Source organism: Podarcis gaigeae (genome assembly GCF_964106915.1).
Source record: "Podarcis gaigeae genome assembly, chromosome: Z".
Taxonomy (NCBI): Eukaryota; Metazoa; Chordata; class Lepidosauria; order Squamata; family Lacertidae; genus Podarcis; species Podarcis gaigeae.
In genome coordinates, this window is record NC_139691.1 from 39032255 (window position 1) to 39055560 (window position 23306).

Here is a 23306-nt window from a genome sequence, read left to right on the forward strand (position 1 = left end):
GCTATGCTGTACTACTTTCTGAAGTTAATATATAAAATAAAGAACAGGCGTGGCTCAGATGTGCAGCAGCTGCGCCAGAATCCCCACCCATCCATCCATGTGCTCAATCATTCCCAGTGACAATTATGTGTAGGGAATTTGGTACAGATGCCACATGTATGAACAGATTCATATAAAGGAGCAAACTAAAATTTATTGTTTACATTTATTAGTTGCTTATTAACTGAATCCTCTAACCAATGTACAACCAAAGTTAAGCAATGGGTATAGAATCATGTTTTCAACAGCCACACAATTTACACTACATAAAGTTATTGCATCGTAGAATTAATAAGTGCTAATGCTACAAAAATGTGCCACAATTCTATGACCAAATTTCAGTATTGGAACTTGGATTGCTTTACTCTGGTCTTTGAGACAAAAGATAATTTAGTTAAAGTTAAGATACTTTCACTAATATGTACACTAGGCATGAGTTCATCTTCCAATCAGCACATCTTACTTCTGATTTAATGTAATAATCCAATGAAAGTTAAAAGGCTTTTGGGACACAACTATAGGGTCTTTTGATACGTATTTTAACAATGCAACATTACTGACATTGTACTGCATCCATCTGTCACAACAGATGTGAAGAATTACCAACACAGTTTTTCATTTGCTAGAAAGCCTTATTATTAAAATCAAATATGAGAATGAATTCAGCACTACTGCCATACTATAAGTTTACAAAAACAAAACCATACCCGCTTTCCTGAGCCTCTTCCTACAGGCGGATGACATTCAGCTGCTTGTCTAATTGTACACAGCATTATTTCAATTAGTGCACTTTCCTGTTTGTCTGTTAAAGCTGAAATTATAAAAAAGATCAAAATATTTCAACTCATTTTTCCTAAGAACGTACCTGCTTATGAAGCCTTAGATATAAGTAATAAAGGTTTTCCACTGGAATTATGTTAATAGCTTAAACTTGCAACTGGGGCATCAAGATTAAGTAGAAAACAACAAATGTGTACAATTATGTATTTGAATTCAGGTTTGGAAGTAATAGTAATGTTTTACAGCTTTTGTACTAGATTCAAGGCTGTATTTGCATTTTAACGCTTTCTTTAAGAAGACAGCAGTATTATTTTTACAGAATAAAGTAAATGAGAGATTCACATGATAAGAACAAAGCAGGAGCAAGGGTACTGATCTGCAGAATTAACTCAAGGTACTGATTTAGTATTAAAATGATTTCAAATGTTTAATAAAATTATCAGGGATGATGTTTCAGTATAAATCTGCAAGACAGCATTATTCCTACAACCACAATACCTATACAGAAAAACTGAGGAGCAACCAGACATCTGTTTGTTTATTAAAACACATTTGCTGGTTTGACTATGAAATAGCGGAGGGGGTTAACTTTGTATACTAAAAAATCATGGTGAGAGACCAAGGGAAAGTGGATTTCGCTCCTCATCACTGCAAGATCCACTCTATAGTTCTCTGGAGAACTTGTTTATTAAACATATACATATTTCATTTGATCCCCAAGTTGAAGACAACAACAAAAATTCAACAGATTTAGGCTACAAACTATGCTTCATAAAGAGTATGTCCAATCCAAGAGTACATTCCAAGGAAATATGCATAGAACCAAACTGACCTATGGACTGCAAGACATATGGACTATTTGCTAACCAATGGTTGCAACCCAGATTTCTGTACACAAAAGAGCTTCCCTTTCTCTTCCGTGAGAAAGGAAACCTCTCCAAACTCAAAACCCCTTCCCAACCAGACTATAAAGTCTTCTTATGAAAAAGTTTGATGCTGAAGAATACAGTGAAATCTTACGTTCTTCTCCATTGAGTGGCTCCTCCAACAGAAGACTATTCATACATTCCCAGTCCTTCAAGAGGTCAGTGGCACAATCCCACATGCTGTCCACCAAGTAAGCAGCATGCTCATGTAACTAAAAAAGATTCAACTGTATTTAACATTTTGTCTCAGGAAAACTAGTTAATATGTATACCCCAATAGTTAGGAAAAGCCCTACTGTTGTTGAAGCTGTGAAAGAGCTAATACTAATTCCTGTTATTTATAATTTCAAAGGGAAGTGTTAATATTGAACAGAATTATGGGCAATTAACCAGGAAAATGTTTTGTTACTTGTTTGCAGTTACTATGATGACCCCTTGAAACAAGTGTATTTAAGCATCCTGAACTGGTTTACTTATTCAGAAATGTGTGCTGCATTTTAATTGACAGTGACAGTCATGGTTATTTGAAAGATCTAATCACAGCAAAACACTCAAGGAACCTCAAATCAGACAACTCTTCTTCTCCCCTCATGCTTCTATTATCAAAACTGTCAATGCTAAACAGTGTCAGCAATAATCATAAAGGGAGAGATTTGGAGGTGCACAGAAGAGCAAAGGAAATGTGGCCTATGAGTTCAATCTTCCTGGCCATATTGTTTATATTCATACTCTTAAAAGAGTAGCCAAAACTTTTCATGAACTCATTTTCCACTAATTACTGTAGCCAAAAAAATATAGGCCTCGGCCTCACTCTAGGCAGCTGTTTAATCATCAAAAACTACCTCTACAGTAAAATAAATAATCCCTTTAATAAACAGATTTGTAAAGACATCCTAGTTTAAAAAAAATGTTCAACAGATACAGTGGTACCTCGGGCTACAAACTTAATTTGTTCCGGAGGTCCATTCTTAACCCGAAACCGTTCTTAACCTGAGGCACGCTTTCAGTAATGGGGCCTCCAGCTGCCACCACCGCACTGCAATTTCCGTTCTCATCCTGGGGCAAAGTTTGCAACCTGGAGCAACTACTTCTGGGTTAGCAGAGTTTGTAACCCGAAGCGTTTGTAACCCAAGGTACCACTGTATATAAAATGAACTGTGGCAAAACTATTTTACTGCTCTTTTAAGCAAATTGCTATACTTGGGTGAGACACTTCTTACTATTCAGAAAGTCTTGAATGCCTGGTATGCTCTTTTGGAAGAAATCACCATAAAAATCAAGCATTTATCTTAACTATAGTTCTATAAAATGAACAAGTTACTCATGAACATACCTCACTTTCCAAAAAGAAAAATACTAAAGTCTTGACAAGGTTAGCATTTGGACCTTGTCTCCCCCGTCTTTTAAGAATTCCATCCTCTTCAGGGTCTCTACGACTAAAAAGCCTTTCAAAGCAAGGGAACAAAAAAACAAGCACCAGACATTTATTGCTATATCAAAAATTGCTGTATATGCATTTACTAGACAGATGATGTTTTCAAGAGCAACAGTTAACTATTATTAACAGGTAAAAGTTTGCTCTTTTATAGACAATATCCAATTGTTGCACCCTACTGATGCAGTGAACTTCCATTTGCACATGTGATACATTTTATTTCTCATTTTCCTTGCTGTCACCCATGCACCCCAAAATCTGCTCCAGTGGGTTGAGGGACCCTCTGAGATAGATGGGGCGGGGGGGAGATGTAGGGGGCAGAAGAGGAAGGGGAATTCCCACTGTGTACACTGGCACTATGTGGGATCTCATCCTCTATCACTATGGAAGGGTTGCCTATAATAGGGTTGCCACATTTTGAAAAACAAAAAAGGGGGCACATTTTCCAACTTCTACTTTCTGTTCTGTCAGGCAAATGCTGAGGCACTTTCTTGCATATTCACCTCTGGCGACTGAACACTCAGTGGTCTAGTTTAAATATGTGTGTGTTGTGTTGGGTTAGGATAGCAGGAATGCAAATACTTGCACTTAGAATCATAGAATTGTGGAGATAGAAGGAACCCTGAGGATCATCTAGTCCAACTCTGCAATGCAGGAATGTGCAGCTGTCCCATATGGGGCCTGGACATGCAACCTTGGCATTATCATCACCATGCTCTAACCAAAGCAGGGAGTTGAACCAAGGTGCTTCTGGGTGCAAAGATGTTCTTGGCACTGAGCCATAGTCCCACTGAAACAGATACACAGGAAGGAGCCTTATACCAAGTCTGACTCAATGCTCTGTCAGATTTTATCTGGCTCCTGTGGCAGTTTCCTTCCTGGGGTAAAATCCTAAAAAAAAAAAAAGCTCAACAACTTCAAACCTAAAAAACCACTTCATTTCCGGCCCTCTTTTTAAAAAGTTTGCACACCACTGGCCTACGCAGTTGCTTTGGAACGTCTCAGGGCAGCAGTATTACCACACACACACAAATGGCTTTAGTCATTAAGGTCCCCAAACCATGCATGTTTTACTTGGGAGGAAACCCCACTGAACTGCTGGAATTTACTTCCAAGTAGAACACTGCCCCCAGATCAGAAACAACCCTTTCCCCCAATGATGCCCAAATTGCTTCTTTTGTTTATTACACATTGTATTTTATTGTATTATGCTTTGAATTCCATAAAACTATACTTATCTTAAGTCTGCATAATACCTCCTGCACTCCACTAACCATAGTTAGTGGAAACTAGTTTGCAAATCCTGGTTTATGATCATCCAATTTGATAATCAACCATAAATTGTTATTTGTCAAGTCAGATATCACACCAAAAAACCTAAAGTCATTAACTGAACTGAACCATAAATACAATAACCACCAGGATTTTCTGACTGTGCATTTACTAGAGCTGTGGCATGCAGTGAAAGGCACAAGATGTCCACAGAGTGTGAGCACAAGATGTCCACAGAGTGTGAGCAGCCATACTGTATGAGACTTTTAAAGGTCAAAACGAGCACTTCAAATGGGGTCCAGAAACAAACTTTAGCCCCTTTATCAAGCGCCATTTGGTTGGAACTGACTCTTGACATAGGCCTGTATATAGCACAGTACTGAGATATCCTGCTCAGGTGGAACTAGAGAAATAAAACTTAGTTGTGATATTTGTTTGTGTAACTTCCTACAGTCTGAAGCAACTATACTGCATTCGATTATTGCTTCCCTCATGAGGAGAGACTTTGTTTAAAACATATCCATAGTATGCTTATTACAGAAAACATTAACCATTTCATAAGTGGTACTTATACAAAAACATTATCCTGCCTTACTTTTTATAAAGAAATTCTCCTGCTGCTACAGCTACTGGACGATGGGCAGAGTAAACCAGGTGGTAGACATTTTCACAGTCTTCTGCAGTCAGGACTTCTTCACTACTCCTAGAAATGAAAATAAAAAATATATATCCCAAAATCTTAAGGAAGAACGAAGAGATTCAAAGTTGATGTTAACATTAAAATCAAAAAAAGGAGCAAAGTGACTAATATTTCGATGTAGACAAAAATAAAAGTACAGAAACAATAATCACAAAGCCAACAGAGCTAGGTTTACAATATAAAAGCACAAAAATACATATCACAGTAACAAACGAAAACACTATGCATGCACCCCACAGTTTAAAAGGCCATAGATAGTTTAATTAGCCAAAGGACTGGTAGAAGAGGAATGTTTTTCCTTGGTGCCTAAAGTTATGGAACAAAGGTATCAGGTGAGCATCTCAGGGGAGAGCATTCCACAAGCAGGGAGCCAACCCAGAAAATCCATTATGGTTTTGCTGGCCTCCAGACCTCTCACAGAGAAGGCACACAAAGAAGGCCCCAGGTGATGACTGAAAGGTCGACTGGTTCATATGGGGGGAGGTGGTCCATGAGGTATTGCAGTCCAAAGCCATGTACACCAACCGCTCAGGGGTTGCATAACTAGTTTCATTTTACTGAGTTTCATTAGCTGCTTGTTAAATTTGTGAACAGCTGTATAAAAAAACGGTAAGTGATCTGAAGTAAATGCTGACAGCTAAGTTATCTTTGCCGCCAACAGTTGACATGTCCCATAGCTACCAGAATTGGTTATGAATGGAGTGCTGGTCAAGTACTACAGCAGTTTTATATGTAATATTATTTGCACTGTGGGAAATGGGCCAAATTCTCTCAGACATTTTTATTCAAGTATAATGAAATGTAATTGGCAATAAAATGATATAATGGAGACAGGGTGAATCCGGTTGATTGCTATGTAGTTGATAGCTGCAGCTGCTTGGAAACTGGGTGAAGATGCTGTAGGAATTCTTACACCACCTACAAATAACTTCCATGAAATCAGTGGACTTCTAAAATTACCACAGCAGAACAGGTGACCTCACTAAGTCAGTTTAGGCTGCCCTGCTGCTCACTGTGGCCATGAACAAAAAACCCACCAAAGAATTTGGGCTCTTAAACAAATATATCAAGGAATCATGACATTTTCTGGCACAAATGGCTGTTGAGAACTATTTAAAAACCTGCACAGAGTATCCCAGCATGATAAAAACTGAATCCCCCCCTCCAAAAAAAGATCTTTCACAGCCCCATAAGCAACATAATAAAAGTGACACTGCAAAACAGATATTCTATGTTCAAAGATTTGTCAAAGTGCACGTAAACAAAATTTAACTCCATATGTTTATATTACACACATATTACCCTGAAATACTTACTGTAAAACAAGAGTAAGTAGTTTTATTGCTTGCACTGCCACATCATATTCTTTGTCTAGAGTCATAGACACAATTCTATCCTGAAGGGGGGGGGGGAAACAAAGTTTTAAAATGACAAGTGTTAAAAATGGAAAGTCTGGAATGCTAGCTTAAATGAAAGAGAGAGAAAATGCTAGCTTAAATGAAAGAGTAAAAATACGAACCTTGAATCGACTGGTGAAGAGCTCCAATTTGGAATTCAGTTCTTTATTATAATAAAGCCCTTGCAAAGCTGTAAGACATTTGAGTCTTACCTCCCCTTGCTAAGAAAAAATCAAACACATGGAGGTTTTAAATATCATTTTTCAACATGACATGCTGCATTCATTGATTGAACAGCTCTACGTCTATTCTAAATCAAAGTTAAATGCTGCAGGTCTTTACTGTTCTTGGTTTGTTGCTGTCATATTAATAACCAAGCACTCTCCTGATCAAACAGGCAATATTCCCAAAAACAATATAATCTTCCTCACTATGATTGTGACTGGGATCCAAACAACTACTGGCTGCATTCTAACATGGTAATCCATAAACATGGCTTACTGTGAATGAACAGCACGCTACTGCATGCTGGCAAATTGCTCCAGCTGCTCTCGTTCCCGAGTGAGGACAACAAGCTATAATCCAAACCAGAGCTTGTAGTTTGTGTTTCCCAAACAAACCACAAATTGGGAAAGAGCCTTAGGTTCACAGATTGTAGTTTGTAGAGAAAGAAAACCATGTGCTGGTTCAGACATTGATAGAAACTAAGGTTGCTGGTTGATTGCTCCTGCTCACACTAGGAGAGAAGTGCAGCAGGAGCGATTTGACAGTGTGTGCTAGAATATTGCTCATTCACAATAAACCATAGTTTATGGCTTACCACACACCAACAGCCTTCCTAAAAAGCATTCCAGGGTTATAGCACCACTACTGACAAGGCACACTGTCAAGAGCCTGATGAACATGTGCATGCAGGCACTTTGGTCCCAAGCAATACCCAACAACTTGTGAAACGCTTTTGACTCAAAGACCTCTTGGAATGTAATTCATATAACTTAACTTTTGTGCTTCTCCATTTTGCTTAAAACCAACAGATAATATATATTTAACATGTTGTACCTGTACTGAAAGTAACTTTGTTTAGTTTTGCTGCTTTATTCTCAATAATTCTAAAAACCTTGAAAATGGACAAATGGTACACAGCATCTTACCTTGTCATGCATTGTCCATCCCACATATTTTAAATAGCTGTCATTGAGAAAGGCATCACTATACATTTTCATCCAAATCCCAATTTCTTCAATACAGATTGCTCTTATTTCAGCTATTGCATCCCTGGAAGAGAATTGAAAAGTAAGTAAAATATGATAAATAAAATAATCACAAGCAAAGCTTAACCCGTTCTATAGCACAGAGCAACTGAACTCACCTGTATCTATGAACAAATACACCTTTAAAAATTGCATTCATCATATTCTCTATTTCATCCTGATTTTCTTGGAGCTGAAAAATACATTAAGTGCCAAATGAAGAAACTGTAGTTTTAAGAGATATACTGACACAATACATGTCTATAAAACTAAAATAATTCTCAAAAAAGATTACGGGACAGGTGAATTTGTTTAAATAATTGCATATTAACAAATCATTTTCACTGTGTGAACACTACTACATGCCATACTGGTATGGGAAACTTTTGGCCCTCTAGATGTTGCTGTATTACAATTGCCATTCGCCAGGCTTCCTGGGGCTGATGAGAGTTGTAGCTGCAACAAAAGCTGGAGGGTCAAATGTTCCCCACATGCCATACAGTAGGATAGCAACATGAATAAAATATCCGCAAAAGTTTAAAATTATACTAATGAAACAATGAAGCTTGAAGATATGCTTACAAGAGTGCACACAATTAGGGGGTGAGGTAGAGTGTTTCTTTTAGAGAAAACAATATATGAGCATTGATGAACTTTTGCCCCACCATGCTTTCAATCAACTCACTTTTACCTTTTGCAGAGAACCTAATCATCTAGAGACATCTAAGACCAGAGAGTGGAAGGAAGTGATTCAATGTTGGACACCATCCCATAAAAGAAAGCAGAAGCTCTCTTAAGAGCAATGTAGGGGGATTAAATGACACTAAGTTCAGTTAAGAGGCTCTCTGAGCCCAGCTCCCCAGTTTGGAAAGAAATGCTTCCTTGGCTCCACTTGTTCTCAGGTATGGTGCACATGTTGGGAGAAGAGTCACTTTGACTCTGCCCAATAGTTCTTTAGCCAAAGTGAGATTATCCATGGAAAAGGAGAAGATAGAGTGCATAGGAAAAGAAATATATGCTCTACATCCATCCTTTGTACCCAGATGACATGCATGTTGACTATTTACACTATTCATGCTACAGGAACTTTGAAACTAAAACTACAGCCATTGTACTTCAATATTTCAATACTTCAATACTAGAAGATATCTGAAGGCAGCCCTGTTTAGGGAAGCTTTTAATGTTTGATGCACTATTGTATTTTAATATTTTATTGGAAGCCGCCCAGAGTGGCTGGGGAAACCTAGCCGGATAGGCTATTATTATATTTATATCGTGCCTTAGGCACAGTAAGATCATTGTCAGCTAGGATCCAAATCCTGTGAAGACTCATGACACAGTAGCTAAATTCTGGAGGTAAGAATTTCATAGAAAAACTAATGCTCAGTGCCACCTAGCAGAAAAGTTTTGAGGACCCACAGTAAACTAGACTAAAAACTCATTTTTTGGAGAAGGGGTAAAAAGGAAACTCCATTGTATATAATGTTCCACACAGCACAAATCCAGCTGGTGGGAGTCAACATAGTCTTTTAAAGGGCTGTCTTGGTTAGCTTTCCTTGAAACAAGCCTACACCCATGGATAAAATAATCATAGAAATAGCTGATATTTTGCCTATACAGAGAAGGAGACTGTCACCTTTTAAGATCTTCATCTATTTCTGTGCTTATTTTGTTATAGTTGTGATCTGTGCAACCAAACTCTTCAATATTTTATTGGGCTGATTTTTAAATGAAATCCAAAGTATTTATAAAAGGTGTTTGTCACTTGAGCTTTCAGATTTACAGTATTCCGAAAATAAATGATTTAGTAGTATTAATCTAGTAACCAGATGCTTCTCCAAAAGTGTACAGTAAGTTCCATGTATTTTGTATTGATGTGTTATTATCTTTCACGTAGAGACATTATGAACTCTTGCAAGCCAGGAAGAGATCATGAACACCTTTGACATGTGGCACACTGCAATCTTAGTAGCTTTGACAAGTGATTATTAACAAAAACTTCTAACATTAGGTCAACCCACTCTTTAAATATGCTACTGAGATTCACTTATTGAAGGGTTCTTGCTAGAAAGGGTCATTCAGGCCTAACAAAGGCTTTTTCCACAATTGCTTACACGTCTTAATTCATTCGATACAATCAGGTTTGATCTGAATTTACATATTTATTTATAATATTATTCAAACGCTTAGCAGTTATGGAAGACCCTATCTTGGCGTACTGGTTTACTATATGATTGGGGTAATTTAGGGTCCTTGCCTTGTTCTTCATACAGTACATAGGCAAACAATGGAACTCACTCTTTAAGGAGGCAGTGATGGCCACCAACTTGGATAGCTTTAACAGAGGATTAGACAACTGCATGGAGAGCCCACCTCTCCCATGTGGTCAATGGGTGACCTTAGGCATGCCACTCTATTTGAATCTTTTGCACATTTGGTTGTTGTGTTGGATGTGTTAAAACTTTAAAATATTAAACAAATTCATGGAGAAGAGGGTGTCAATGGCTACTAGCCATGATTTCTATGCTCTACCTCCAAAGTCGGAGGCAACAATGCTTCCAAATACCAGTTGCTGGAAACTGTGGGAGAAGAGAGTGCTCATGCACTCATGTTCTGCTCCCTGGTTTTCCACAGGCATCTGGTTGGCCATTATAAGAGCAGGATGCTGGACTAGAAGGCTCATTGGCCTGATCTAGCAGGCTATTCTTATGTTCCAATAACTAAGCAATGGCAAGATAAATTTCACAATCAACTGACAGCACACCTCATTTTGCATCAAAATCTTTAGAAATTAAAATAATTGACAAAGGCTCTAACCTCTTTCCTTTTTTGTAGCAAGAGCTCCAGTCTATCATTAGCTCGTTTTACAATTATTTTATTTCGTTCTGCTTCATACTGTCGTTGTGTATTGTCCATGTTAATGCTCAGATTTAATGCCACATTCACTAATGCAGTCATCAGTTTCATAGCTAAAAAGTATGAAAGATAAAATCACTTAACGTGCATGTGTTTTAAAAAATAAATAAAGACATTATCAAGACTGCCAAATGAGACATAGAGACAAAACCACTATAGTACATTTAAATTAGACTGCTCAATGTAAACAAGGCTGCAATCTTATACACACTTACTTGGCAATAAGTCCCACTGAACTCAAGGGGACTTACTTCTTAGTGGACTTGTACAGGGATGCACCATTTGAATGATTCATTCAGAAATGGAAAGGATGGTTACATGCAACCTAGATAATATTGATCTTAATGAACCACTATCTTGATTTGCCTCTATATCTTTATTTTCTTATTGGAGGAGATATCAAAACAGGCCCATTAGAATGACTACAGTATAAACATATGAATAATTTATTTTATTTTTCTAAATTAAATTACAATCAACACATGCACACATAGAAATGTATGTGTACATTTGTATGTAAGTTTATAAAACAAAAACTAGCATAAATAAGAAATGTCTTCATTTATATAACAACAGGAATATATTTTCTACAACAGTATAGTATCTTATTCCATAACCATTTGAAATAACCCGAAACTTTTCAAAAATGCTTTTCAGTACATATGTTTTATTCAGAAACTCTATCCTATTTTTTGTGGATGGGTAGCAATGAAATCCCATGTCTTTGCCTGGTACCAAAAAGCTTTCCTAGGGGCAGAAGCCAGGGCAGATATTCTCAACCATAGCCATATTCTCAAGGACATTTTTCCAGTTGCATCTGCTTTATTTCAGAAGGCAGAGACAACAAAGCATCCACATGCTAACATTCAGTAATACAGGAGGGAGTCCAGTGAGGATGATCTCAGTTTTTGAATATAGCCCAATATATATTTTATTTTACTGTGATTATTCCCACTTTAAGGAAGACAAATAGATATCTATTTTATCAAACTATGTTTTTCTCTTTGGCTTACTGCAGATTTCTGAACCAGTCATCGCAAATTCAATAAAATATGGGAGAAATCATTATTCAGGATGCCTTTTAAGACTTAAAAAGAGAATACACAAAATCATCCTAATAAAGACTGCTTACCTGCCAGTGTGCTAGTATGTCGAAATGCCCTGACTTGAGAGTCTGATAGTCCTGTAAGTAGTGAAATGACTGTGTCCATCATATATTCATCATATATGATACTATACTGACACTGCCGGACCAATACTCCAATAAACTCACAAAAGCTTGACTTAAATTTCTTCCACTGAGGACCAGCCATGGTAAGTGGATAATCTCCACTATCCTACAATAGGAAACAAATATATGTTAATGATATTTCATATTATTGTTTGTTAAAATATAAGACGACTTGAGGAACTAAAACAGCAGAAGTAAATGCTGTAAATGTCAGCATTCTTCAAGACCCAAGAAATGCTCCTCACAAAAAGGATTATCATTGTTTTCTTTAGTACATAAGATATTCTAAGTTTTATTTTGCTTTCCAAAGTGGAACCAAGATTTCTGCTCACCACAAAAACATAAAAAAAATTTGCAGAACCAAAACTCTCAAGGCAGCAGGTGCATTTGAACATGCAAGAATAATAATAATCACTCTGGAATAGCCTTGGGGAAAGAAGTTATTTTAAGAAAACTACATAAACTGAGATGCCAACAAGCAGTTTTCAAAACAACGCAGGGATTTCAAAAGAAACCAATGAGAAGCAATCTGTAAGACATCCAGTTTACTGTTGAAGTCAACTGTCCTTTTTAGCTCTTGAAAATACACACTTCTGGAGAGGAGCTCCCTTAGTAAGGCATAAACTGATAACTTCTTCAGAGCAGAATATGTATGGCTCTTGTGCAGTTTATTACCATTGTGCTAAGAAATACAGCTAAACCCTTTTAGATGAATAGTTGGAAGCAGTCTTGGAAAAAAAACATATTGAAACAGTATTTCAAGGTTTAAACAGTAGAATGATATTTGTGTAGGAGCATGTACATACATATGTAATACTTATCAAATATTCCACGTCTTTATGACATATCATATTGTTTCTAAACTTAAATACAATATTAAATCTAACAATGTCAAGAATATGAATATGGCTGTTTAACAGTGCCCTGGGTTAATATCTTTTAATTTATCCCACGCAAAAATTCTCAAAACTCCACTGTCCATTGTTTTCCTCATTACTGTTAAAAGCCATTATTTAACATTGGAAATGTATATTCTTTTAAATGTCTTGCTTCCAATAACTTCTTTGGGACACCTATCTCTATTCATGCTTGGTATTTCATCACTCCCCTTAAAACAGGGGTGGAGAAGCTTCTTTAGCTGAAAAGCTGTAGGCTCACATGGGTAGCCCTCTGTGGATTACATGCCCGTGGTGAGTGGGGCCAGCGACATGTGGGACGATTCTTACTTTTGTACAGTAGGCTACATTCCAGACATGCAAAAGCCAGGCAGAGGATTACATATACAAACACTTCTACACACAACAGGCATTATGCACTCAAGGAGGACATAGAGCAGAGACAGGTGTGGCACAGAGAAAATCTTGAGGGCCCAATAGAGGCCTGGAGGGTCATATTCGGCCTCTGGGCCAGAGGTCCCCCACCCTATCCTGAAAACCAGTGTTCAAAATTCACTGGTCGCCAGTCACATTTCGCAACTCACAACCATCTACTTGGTGACTGACATCACCATCTGGCTGGCTGGCACACAGTAGCATTTCTTGCTGCATACCAGCCAGCCAAGCTGGAGAGATGTCAGAATCACCAGCAACTCTTGACATCTCCACAAGTCGGCAGCGTCTTTTAGTCTTTTACTGTCACACTACCACAAAAGTCAGCTAACTCGTGTAGTAGCATGGCAGCAAAAGACGCCACTATGCTCCAAACAACCCATATGTGGAGATTTTTGTTGCTGGCAACTCTGGGTGGAGAGGGGGAGAAATTAAGACAATGGAGCCAGGAGGAGAACAGAAGCTGCTTTATTAGGGTGATGGTGGCTGAACCACAGAGCTGTCCGGAACACACAAGAACACACTTTCCTTGAACTCTGTTCATCCTATCAGAAGGATACACGAGAGTGGCCCCAACAGAATTATCTGCACATTAATACCCTGCCTTCCTGAACACCTGCATGGATTAAACACCACTGATTATTTTTGTCATTTAATATCACTGCCAGGGACACTTGGGAGGCCAAAGCTGCATGGTGTTCATCTTTTTATTCCATAAACATGCAACCTAACATCTCAATAAACTAAGTTTCCAAGGTTTATTTTTTAATGAGTTACAGAACCTCAGGGCTGCAAAAGGATGTTTGCAAAACAAGTGAACTTTCATACTCCAGAATGAAGCTCAGAAGGATTTCTAACGTTTAGTGGATAGGATTTCAGAATTGTGGGCTCTAGTCAAAGCTAATCCTACTCAAAGTAAATCCATTTAAGTTACGAGGCATAGCTAACAGGGTCATTACAATCAATGGGTCTACTCTAAGCAGAACTTATTTGGCTACAACCCACTGTCTGGCCAGGTATTTTTCTCTTAAGACAACTCTTTGGTCCCTAGTGGTTCTCTGGACTCTCTTTTACTTCCGTGTGTGTGTGTGTGTGTGTGTGTGTATCCCCTTTGACTCTCTTCTACTGTTATCACTGCTATCCTTTCTTTTAGGACCAATTGACACAACAGTACTTCACACTGAAGTGGGGTGGGTGGAATTCAGACAAGGCCATCAGCCTTATGAACGCCTCTTAACTCACATGGTGTGGCTTGCTACTTTCTGTAAAGTCTTTGAAAGATGGCTTGAGCAACATTAAAAATGGTTGTGCTAATCAGCCATTTAGAAGCACAGGAAAATTTTGAAAAGGAAAATGGTTATAAAAATGATAGTTAATATATAGTTATTTGTGGACTTAAACCATATTGTGACATTTTGTGCCTTCATGGCACAGGACCTACATTTCTTTTTCACAAAATGCATATACCAATGCTCATGGTCTCCTCTAAGTACTCACATTCATTTTTATCATTCCAGTTCCAAGAATACTCAGTAGACCTGGTTCCCACCACTTTTGCTTAGTGTTATAGTTTTGTAATGCAATCATATGAAAGTTTATTCAGAAGTAATCTCCAGTGAATTCAATGGGACTTACTACCAGATAGGTGTGCATATAGAATTTTCAGCCTTACACCCCGGAGAAGTGGGGTTAAGACCTTAGTTTATTTATCACCCAGTGCCAACTTTGGGTGGGAATCCATTAAAGAGCCCTGTCAATGGAAGCCCTGCAGAGTCAGTGTGTTGCCCCATGACCTGGGAGACCAGAGTTTGAATCCTCACTCATCCATGAAGCTCACTGGGTGACTTTGGACCAGTCACCATCTCTTAGCATACCCTACCTCACAGGGTTGTTGTGAGGATGAAATGGAGATGAGGAGAACCATGTACACTACTTTGAGCTTCTTGGAAGATAAATGTGGGATATAAATACAATAAGTGAAATAAAGGATTTCTGCTTCTGTAATGGGGCTTTATTCCCTTCCTCCACAAGCCACCCTCCAAACTGGCTTGGGGGGGATTGGAGTAGCCACCACCACAGCGCACAGGGGCAAAAGAGAGGGGACTGTTCCATCCGGCAAGTCAAAAAGCTTGCCCTGACAGAATGATTGCCTTAGTGTGATGCTGAATTCCAATCCTTTAAAAATCAGTGAGGCTGTTTATTTTTTGAGGTGATTTTTATTCCAATGGAGACTCAAACATTCCACTGTGGTGATCGTAACTTAGGTTTAAAGTGCCATTTGGTGGCTAGCTTACATATCTGAGTTTCTAGCACTGCTTAAAACATCCCTTCAAAAGAGATGCCATCATTATTATCTGCATGTTTTAACTGTAAGTTCATTTCCACTGCTTTTACTTATTAACTTTCCACCCTACCGCTATCCTTTGTTATGCAATGTATTACATCAAACATTTATATCCTGCGACATGATAGTTCATTTCATAAATGCATGACAAATTTTCTAGAAATATGTCTAACATTTACCTCATCAAATTCTTCAGTCATTTTCCGAATAATTTCTGAGTTTTGCATATGTCGAAACATCTCTGCTGTTACAACCCCTACAAGTAACAAATAGTGATTTAAAATCACATCATACAGTATCACAGACCTTAACTTCTGTGGGGTGGAAAAACGTTATGCAGGAACATACTAAACTGAAATGTCATTTAATGTTTGGACAATAAGCACTGTTTATGTATACAAACAATTACAAATTCAGGCAAGGCCTGCTTTATAAGCTGCTAACGTGCAAGTTTTTATACAGTTGGCTGTTAGAATTTTCTAAAACATGTTATATGCTATATTGTATGCCACCTCAATCTCTGGCAAGTCACTACAGAAATATTGTTAATAAATTAATCCTGAAATATTATGATCCACAAACACATGAAATCCTAGTTGGCAGCCTAAGATCAATCCACAATGTCTTCAATTTTTACAAGCAAGAGAACCGAGGAGGAGGAGAGAGATAATAATAATAATAACAATAATAATTTTATTTATTCCCCAGCCACCCTGGGCGGCTTGCAGCACATATAAAACATAGTAAAATATCAAACATTAAAAACTTCCCGATATAGGGCTGCCTACAGATGCCTTTTAAAAGTTATGTAGTCCTTTATTTCCTTATGGTACAGGGCTTGTTCTCAAGCTAATAAAACATAGTTTATTAGACTGAGAAAGTGACATCTGAACCGAGTCTTGCTCTCCAACAACAAGAACTGAAAATACTGCAAACTATGCTATTTCTTCTACCTCCTCACTCACTGCAATGTTTGTTTTTTTAAGTGTTTATTGAAGAAGATTTCTCAAATCTTTAAAGAAGAGGCAGCTAACCCATTCAAGTGAATACATTGTTTCCTCTCTACGTGACCATTGAGTTGTGAAATTTAGACATCCTATCAACTCAAGCCATCCTTTGCAAGCCTACTTCAAACAGTGATTTCCAGTTCTGATTTGCTGGCTGGTAACAAAACTCGGGTTATAAATTCAGATGCCATGACAAACCATAGTTGTGCTTCCTTAGCCATACTTGGGCATCATGTCTGAACTGAGCTACTCTGTGACAGGCAAGTCTAATGGAAACATGTCTAGCCAGCTGTGCTTAAGAGAGAGAGTGGTGGCAGGCATTTGCAAGCCAAGCCCCCACATTTAAGTTGAATAGTTAATTGAAAAAGGGTGGGATTCGAATTTTTTTTTAAGTCTGTAAGGAAGTAAACGCTACTTCCAAATACACTTCTTACCTTTACAGCCTGAACATTGAATAAAGAAGTTGATGAGATCAAGAAGTGCTATATCCCTGTCATGTTTGTAGGATTCTATCCAGTCATCTACCACAGACTAGGGAAAAATAAATAAAGCCACCATTAAATACACTGTAACTACCTTTTCAAGATGCAGCTCCCACCCACCCCAAAAAAGCCACCAATCAAAAAATTATAATAAGCTCATAAAGTTCCCTGAACCAGTTATTCTAAACAGCAAACTAAGTTGCTTATTTCTTTACTTTCTTTCATTTCTCAAAGTATTAGGCTATATGCATTCACTAGCAGAATGTTCCTCTGCTCACACAAAACAACTTTCCCTTCTCCTTCCCCTCTGCCAGCCCTGCTCCAATTGTGTGAAACAGAGAAGTCTAAATTGTTGTGAACAAAGTATTTTGCTTGTAAGCAGCTTCTACTGGAGAAAGAGGTAAAATGTTTTAATCAAGCAAGACAGTTCTCAGTTAAAACTATAGCTTGCAGATTGATGACAATGAGACAAAAGAGTTAGGTACACTGATTTTAATCCAAAGGTGCCTTTCAACTCAGATGCTGCCCCCTATGAGCAGAAGGGTACCTTTGGATCAAACTATTTTTATGTTTGTATCTAGATACAAACAAATGATTCCATTAACCAAAATAGTTTAGAAGTATTAAATAAACCTGCACTAATAATGCACACTAACTCTTGAGATTTGGAATTTAGAAAGTACGTCATTCTGCCAATACTGGTAGAATTAGCTTCATAAATTAATTTCTGAATAGGTAAAGTCAAAGGACCCCTGGACAATGAAGTCCAGTCAAAGGCAACTATGGGGTGTGGTGCTCATCTCACATTCAGGCCAAGGGAGCTGGCACTTGTACATAGACAGCTTTCAGGGTCATGTGGCCAGCATGACTAAACCACTACTGGCGCACAGAGTCTTGGGATTATGTTCTCCCCCTCTGAAGGAGAACTTTGGAAGTTTCACTTAATAACAGCATGTCTTGTTATCAATATTTGGGCAAACTGTGGTCAGCCTTAACTATGGTTTGCTGAAACAAGCAAGTTTTATCAAGTTGCCTTCACAGTCAAAAATCGCACATGTGTTAAACTGCTGTTAATATTGTTCAATAGAAATTTCTGCCTTCCTCCTCATAGCTGCACCAGAGAAGGAGAAAGGATTTTATGAGCCCAGGGCTTTACTGGAACTTAAAATGCTAAAACATTATTTAGTTTATGTTCAAACATAGCCAATATGATTATATGTTCTTTTATTAATTTATTCATGAGGTCATGCTCAGTTTATAGCCAGAGTGGGGAACTGAGGGACAGATTTGAGTTTGGACAACTTTCCAGGGGTTCATTCCAACGGTTAGACAAACAAACAAACAAAAACAAAGAGAATAATGCTAGTATCTCTCCCCCTCCCCATAGTTGTCTCGCTGTTAAAAAATTTATGTTTTAAAATATAACATCAAGGATGTGCATAAGAGCCCAACTCTTTAGACAGTTTCAATTTTATAGAGTGCTTTATTTACACTGCTTGAATATTCACTTTAAGACCCCCTAAAAAGACTTACCTGCATAGCACTCTTGCCCATTTTAACAACTTCAAACAGCATCATGTTTTCCACACCATTCTGCTGGTGATGCCCATTCATTCGATTTGGACCACCAGGCTTCCCTGCTCCGTTTCCAACTTTCCCCTTCTCTCCTGTACCTTTTTTCCCCTTTTTACAGGTCTGTATAAATATCAAAAGCAAATCTATTTATTAGTTAAAGTATAATTGAACTATTTCAGGCATTATTATGTGTTACCAGAGGTTTAAGATTTTGGAATCTTTATTTACTATAAACCACTATTAGCACCCGTTGTGTTCTACCAGTTTATATTTGCTGAAACAAAAGTTTTCAACACAAAGACCAGGATATAAAGGGTTGCATGTACACAGTGACTTTCTGGCCTGCCCATTCTAGTAGCAACCTATCCCTGGTAAACCTGCCCCCAAAGATGTGTGAACACTCTGGAACACATTCCATGAGAAGAACAGCTTCAACTTGAAGAGAAATCTGCAACCTCCCCACACACTATTACACCAACATTATTCGGATTCAAACAAGCACTTAAGTCACCATTACTGCATGGTTAAAAATTCATTCAAAAATTATATAAAATATAAACCAGCTTTATTACATTGCCACCAGTCTATATGACTGAGAATGCCAGATACACATACCTTTCCTTTTCCTGGTTTCTGATTTTTTCCTTCAATATCTTCAAAGTCAGTATCTGAAGAAAAATGTGTTTCAGACTCCCTAAAAAGACATATTTTATATTCTTGGTAAGTATGCCTTTATTTTGAAAGTGTTTTATTTACCATGTCTATTACCTGGATACAAAATAGTTTGCCCTGGCTGAACAGGGTTTCAATATGAACAGGTTTCAATACAAACAGGAAGGTACATGTCAGAAGCGAGCCAGTCCATGACAGTACAGGAGTGGTATCAGAATATGATACACACCATGCCAATTCAGAGAGGTGGAAGGATGAGAGCAGAAGCTAGGAAACCTTGAGTTAATATGTGGATAAAGAATATTTCCTACCCATCATCTGCAAAATTTAAATGGTGACAAGAATACTGCATACATAACAATGAAATTTGCATGCATCCATATCAGTTTATCTTCTTGATGCAAGCAGATACTTCACTTAAGCTGCAACTCAAAATAAACTTACTACAGTGTAAACCCTACTAAGCTCAATGGGCATAACTTTGAATAAACTCCTAGCATGATTTGCAGGAAGCAGCAAACCAACAGACTGTGTGCAATTAACATCAGGTGAAAAAATAAAATTTAGACAGCACACGATTTAAAGGGGGAAAACAATGCAGTCAGAGTAACACTCATTTCTTTGCTCATCCTTAGCAAGTAATACTTTTGTAGTATCTTAAAAAGAGCACACTCAGCAGCCCTGTTTGAGCCAGTTGTGAAGTAGTTCATTACCTACACCACTGGTCTTCCACTAGTGGGTCTGGAATCACTAGTGGGTTGCAGCTTGATGCAAGGTGAGTTGCAACAGCAGCACTACCTTCATGTGACTATATGCTAAAAGATTAAGAAAGTGGGTCTTGGGTCTGAAAAGGTGGAAGACACCTGACATACACTACCCCAAATCTGCAAGAAATACCTCCAACACCTCCTTGATCATTGAACTTATATGGTTTAAAAAGCCATTACATCTGAAGAAGTCACAAGACAAATATTTATGGCAGGTACCCTTTGATAGTGGCTAAATTGTTCAAGCAATCTTTTTAAGTAATATCACATAATTCTTTGATGATGAAATGATGCTAGGACTACTGACTTAATATAAGCCATAATTTTAAGGCACATATATAATAGTATATATCATTGCTGTTGGGGGGGGGGAGGAAGATGCTTTGTGGGTTTATCATTTAACATTACTATTTTAAGGTACTTACTGAAGCAGAGCAAAATTAGTTGTTGCTTCTTGAGCTGCTATCATTTCTTTATCATCTTCTGGAGCACTACTGTATTAAAAATGCATTCAAAAAGCAGCTGTAGTTTGCAAAAGTAATTGTTTATCACTTTATTCTCTTGTTGCAGTAGCCTATACCTGTTAAAAAACAAACAAAAGGTTAACTCAATTTACATAGCAGCTTGTGGTTTTAGTTGCTCTCATCAAATATATATTGTTGCTTCTTTAAAAATAGCCCCCAAAGATAAAAGAAATAAAAGCAAGATATACTTGGGATTAGTATATATGCACGTGAAATATCAATCTCAGAATTGTCTCACTGTGCTCCTGGGAATATAAATGCCTTCGAGAACAGAAAAGATCAAAGGTTCACTGGATCTAGCATCCTGTTTTCATAAAAAATCAACAAGATACTTCAAGAAACAGAGAAGGCAAACTGCAATCTTCCCTACTGTTTTCCCCACAAACAACAGCTTTTAAGGAGAAAATCATATTCCAACATGGAAGTTCCACTTAGTTCTCTCATAGTTAACAGTCAGTGAGAGACCTACAAATTTGTCTAGTCTCCCTTTAAGATCATGTAAGAAGTCCATGTAAGTTATTACATCTTGTAGTAGCAAATTTCAGATTAACTGTGCCCTTAGAGAAGAACTTTCTTCTGTTTCCCCCAAGTTTATTAATGTTTATGCATTTCAACAAGTAGCCCTGTATCCAGTTATTCAGCACCATTCATACTTTATATGTATCAATTATTTCACTCCTATGAAGGTACTCCAATCCCTAGAACATTTTGGTTTACCTTTTCCCAGTCTTTTCCAGCTCTGTAATACCTTGTTACAGGCAGAATGATCAGAACCATACAGAGAATTTCAAATGTGGCTATACTATAGATTTATATAATGGCAATGCCATACTGGCCATTTTATGTTCAATCACATTCCTAACAATCCCTATTATTTGAGAAAATTTCTACTTGAACATTGAATCCCTTGAACATTTTGGGTTACCTTTTCCCAGACTTTTCCAGCTCTATAATACCTTATTATAGACAGATGATCAGAACTATACAGAGAATTCCAAATGTGGCTATATCAGTGATGGAGAACCTTTTAGAGACCGAGTGCCCAAACTGCAACCCAAAACCCACTTATTTATCGCAAAGCACCAACAATGCAATTTAACCTGAATACTGAGGTTTTAGTTTAGAAAGGGAAGTTGGCACATCCATGTGGAGACACAGTGGAGCAATAAAGTGGTATCTCAGTTTTTGAACGGCTTAGTTCTCGAACTACTTGGAACCTGAACACTTCAAACCCGGAAATGAGTGTTCTGGTTTTCGAACTTTTTTCAGAAGCAGAATGTGCTCTGTTCTAAGTATAACTTCCATTTTGAGTGCCACACTTCCGTTTTCAGAATGAGGAAAGGCGGGCTGGGCAGCAAGCGAGCAGGCATCTGCTGCCCTCCAGCACTTTGTCCCTCCACCATTGCAGCCACAACAGCAACCACCCCCTCTTCCAGCTCCGGAGGCGCTGAGTGAGGGAAGGCTGGGCTGGGGCAGCAAGTGAGCAGGCAAGTGGGCTGCTCTGAGCTGGATCGGGGCAGCTCAGCTGGGGAGGTGCAGGCTACGTCACACTTTCCATTGAGGAGTTCGCGGCTGCACTCCCCTCAAAGGAGAAGTTTAAAGGAGCCCCCACCTATGCATCAGATCCCCTGCAACCCTGTGAAGGCAGCCAACCTGAATAGTTGATGAGGTTGGGGACGGTGGGGGCTGCCCGGAAGCTGCATCTGAGAGCCCCTGCAGGCAGCCCCTGAAGGCAGCCAGGTGCTCTTCAGCTGAGCTGCCCGCTCCCACTCCCGCTCCTAGGGGATCTCTCAGAAGTGGAGGCTTCGTGCTTCCCAGCTGAGAGATCTCCACCCTGCTCCTGCTTGCACACAAGTAGGAGTGGGAGCAGGCAGCTCAGCTGAGGAGCAGGAAGCATCCACTCCACTTCTGACTCCACTCCTATTGGCCCTGGCCAGAAGGTGTGTAAAGCCTCAACCTCACAGCAGCAGGAGAAAGGCGGCTGCTCGGAACTCTCTGCAGCCCACCAACACGTCAGCGCACTTCTGAGCGTGTGCACAGAGCTGCGCCCCGCCCCCCAGCAGAGGCTCCCCAAGGGAAACCGTGTGCCCTGGAGGTTATGGCTCCGTTTTGCGCGCACATACCCTGGCGCCCCATCCGAGATGCTTCTACTCACTTGACAACTCAACGCACTGGCCTCGCCTTCTGCCGGCTCTGTCCTGGGGCGATGGCGCGCGTGCCCACAGAGAGGGCTCTGAGTGCCCCACCGGCACATGTGCCATAGGTTCGCCACCACTGGGCTATACCATAGATTTATATAATGGAAACACAATACTGGCCATTTTATGTTCCATCACATCCCTAACAATCCCTATTATTTGAGAAAATTTCTACTCTGCATTTCTTACCTCAAAAGCATTCCCAGATTTTAAAGAAGAATTCTCCTTAATGTTGGTAGACAGAGACCTAAAGGTGGCAAGTGGACCAGATCTTAAGCCATTGAGAATCTTTCAATTTACCGATAGGGTCAGTCTCTCACAGCAATTCAAAGTAGCAAGTGGAATGGACTGGGGCTGTATGCTACACACTGGGAATTACTTTGCAGTTGCACAGTACACATTACCACTGTATTAAGCAAAATGCTTGTTCACCAAAGACACAGCAATGCATTTTCATTAACTG

General features: G+C 38.7%; 1 protein-coding gene across 7 annotated transcripts in view; it reads right to left on the reverse strand.

Moving 5' to 3' along the window:
* Positions 1-23306, reverse strand: part of STAG2 (STAG2 cohesin complex component) — a 61909-nt gene that overhangs the window by 17113 nt on the left and 21490 nt on the right. For 4 of the 7 annotated variants that reach the window (XM_083721116.1, XM_083721117.1, XM_083721119.1 and 1 more), the window contains exons 2-16: positions 20547-20701; positions 19298-19376; positions 18641-18802; positions 17060-17156; positions 15798-15874; positions 11848-12052; positions 10617-10768; positions 7919-7992; positions 7701-7824; positions 6672-6770; positions 6469-6548; positions 5048-5155; positions 3079-3190; positions 1840-1957; positions 747-850 (exon numbers count right to left, since the gene is read on the reverse strand). In XM_083721116.1, coding sequence (XP_083577242.1) covers positions 747-850; positions 1840-1957; positions 3079-3190; positions 5048-5155; positions 6469-6548; positions 6672-6770; positions 7701-7824; positions 7919-7992; positions 10617-10768; positions 11848-12052; positions 15798-15874; positions 17060-17156; positions 18641-18802; positions 19298-19376; positions 20547-20590 — 1635 coding nt within the window. In that variant the 5' untranslated portion in view covers positions 20591-20701. The remainder of the gene's footprint in view (positions 1-746; positions 851-1839; positions 1958-3078; positions 3191-5047; positions 5156-6468; positions 6549-6671; positions 6771-7700; positions 7825-7918; positions 7993-10616; positions 10769-11847; positions 12053-15797; positions 15875-17059; positions 17157-18640; positions 18803-19297; positions 19377-20546; positions 20702-23306) is intronic. The other 3 variants (XM_083721120.1, XM_083721121.1, XM_083721122.1) reach the window with 1 other exon arrangement.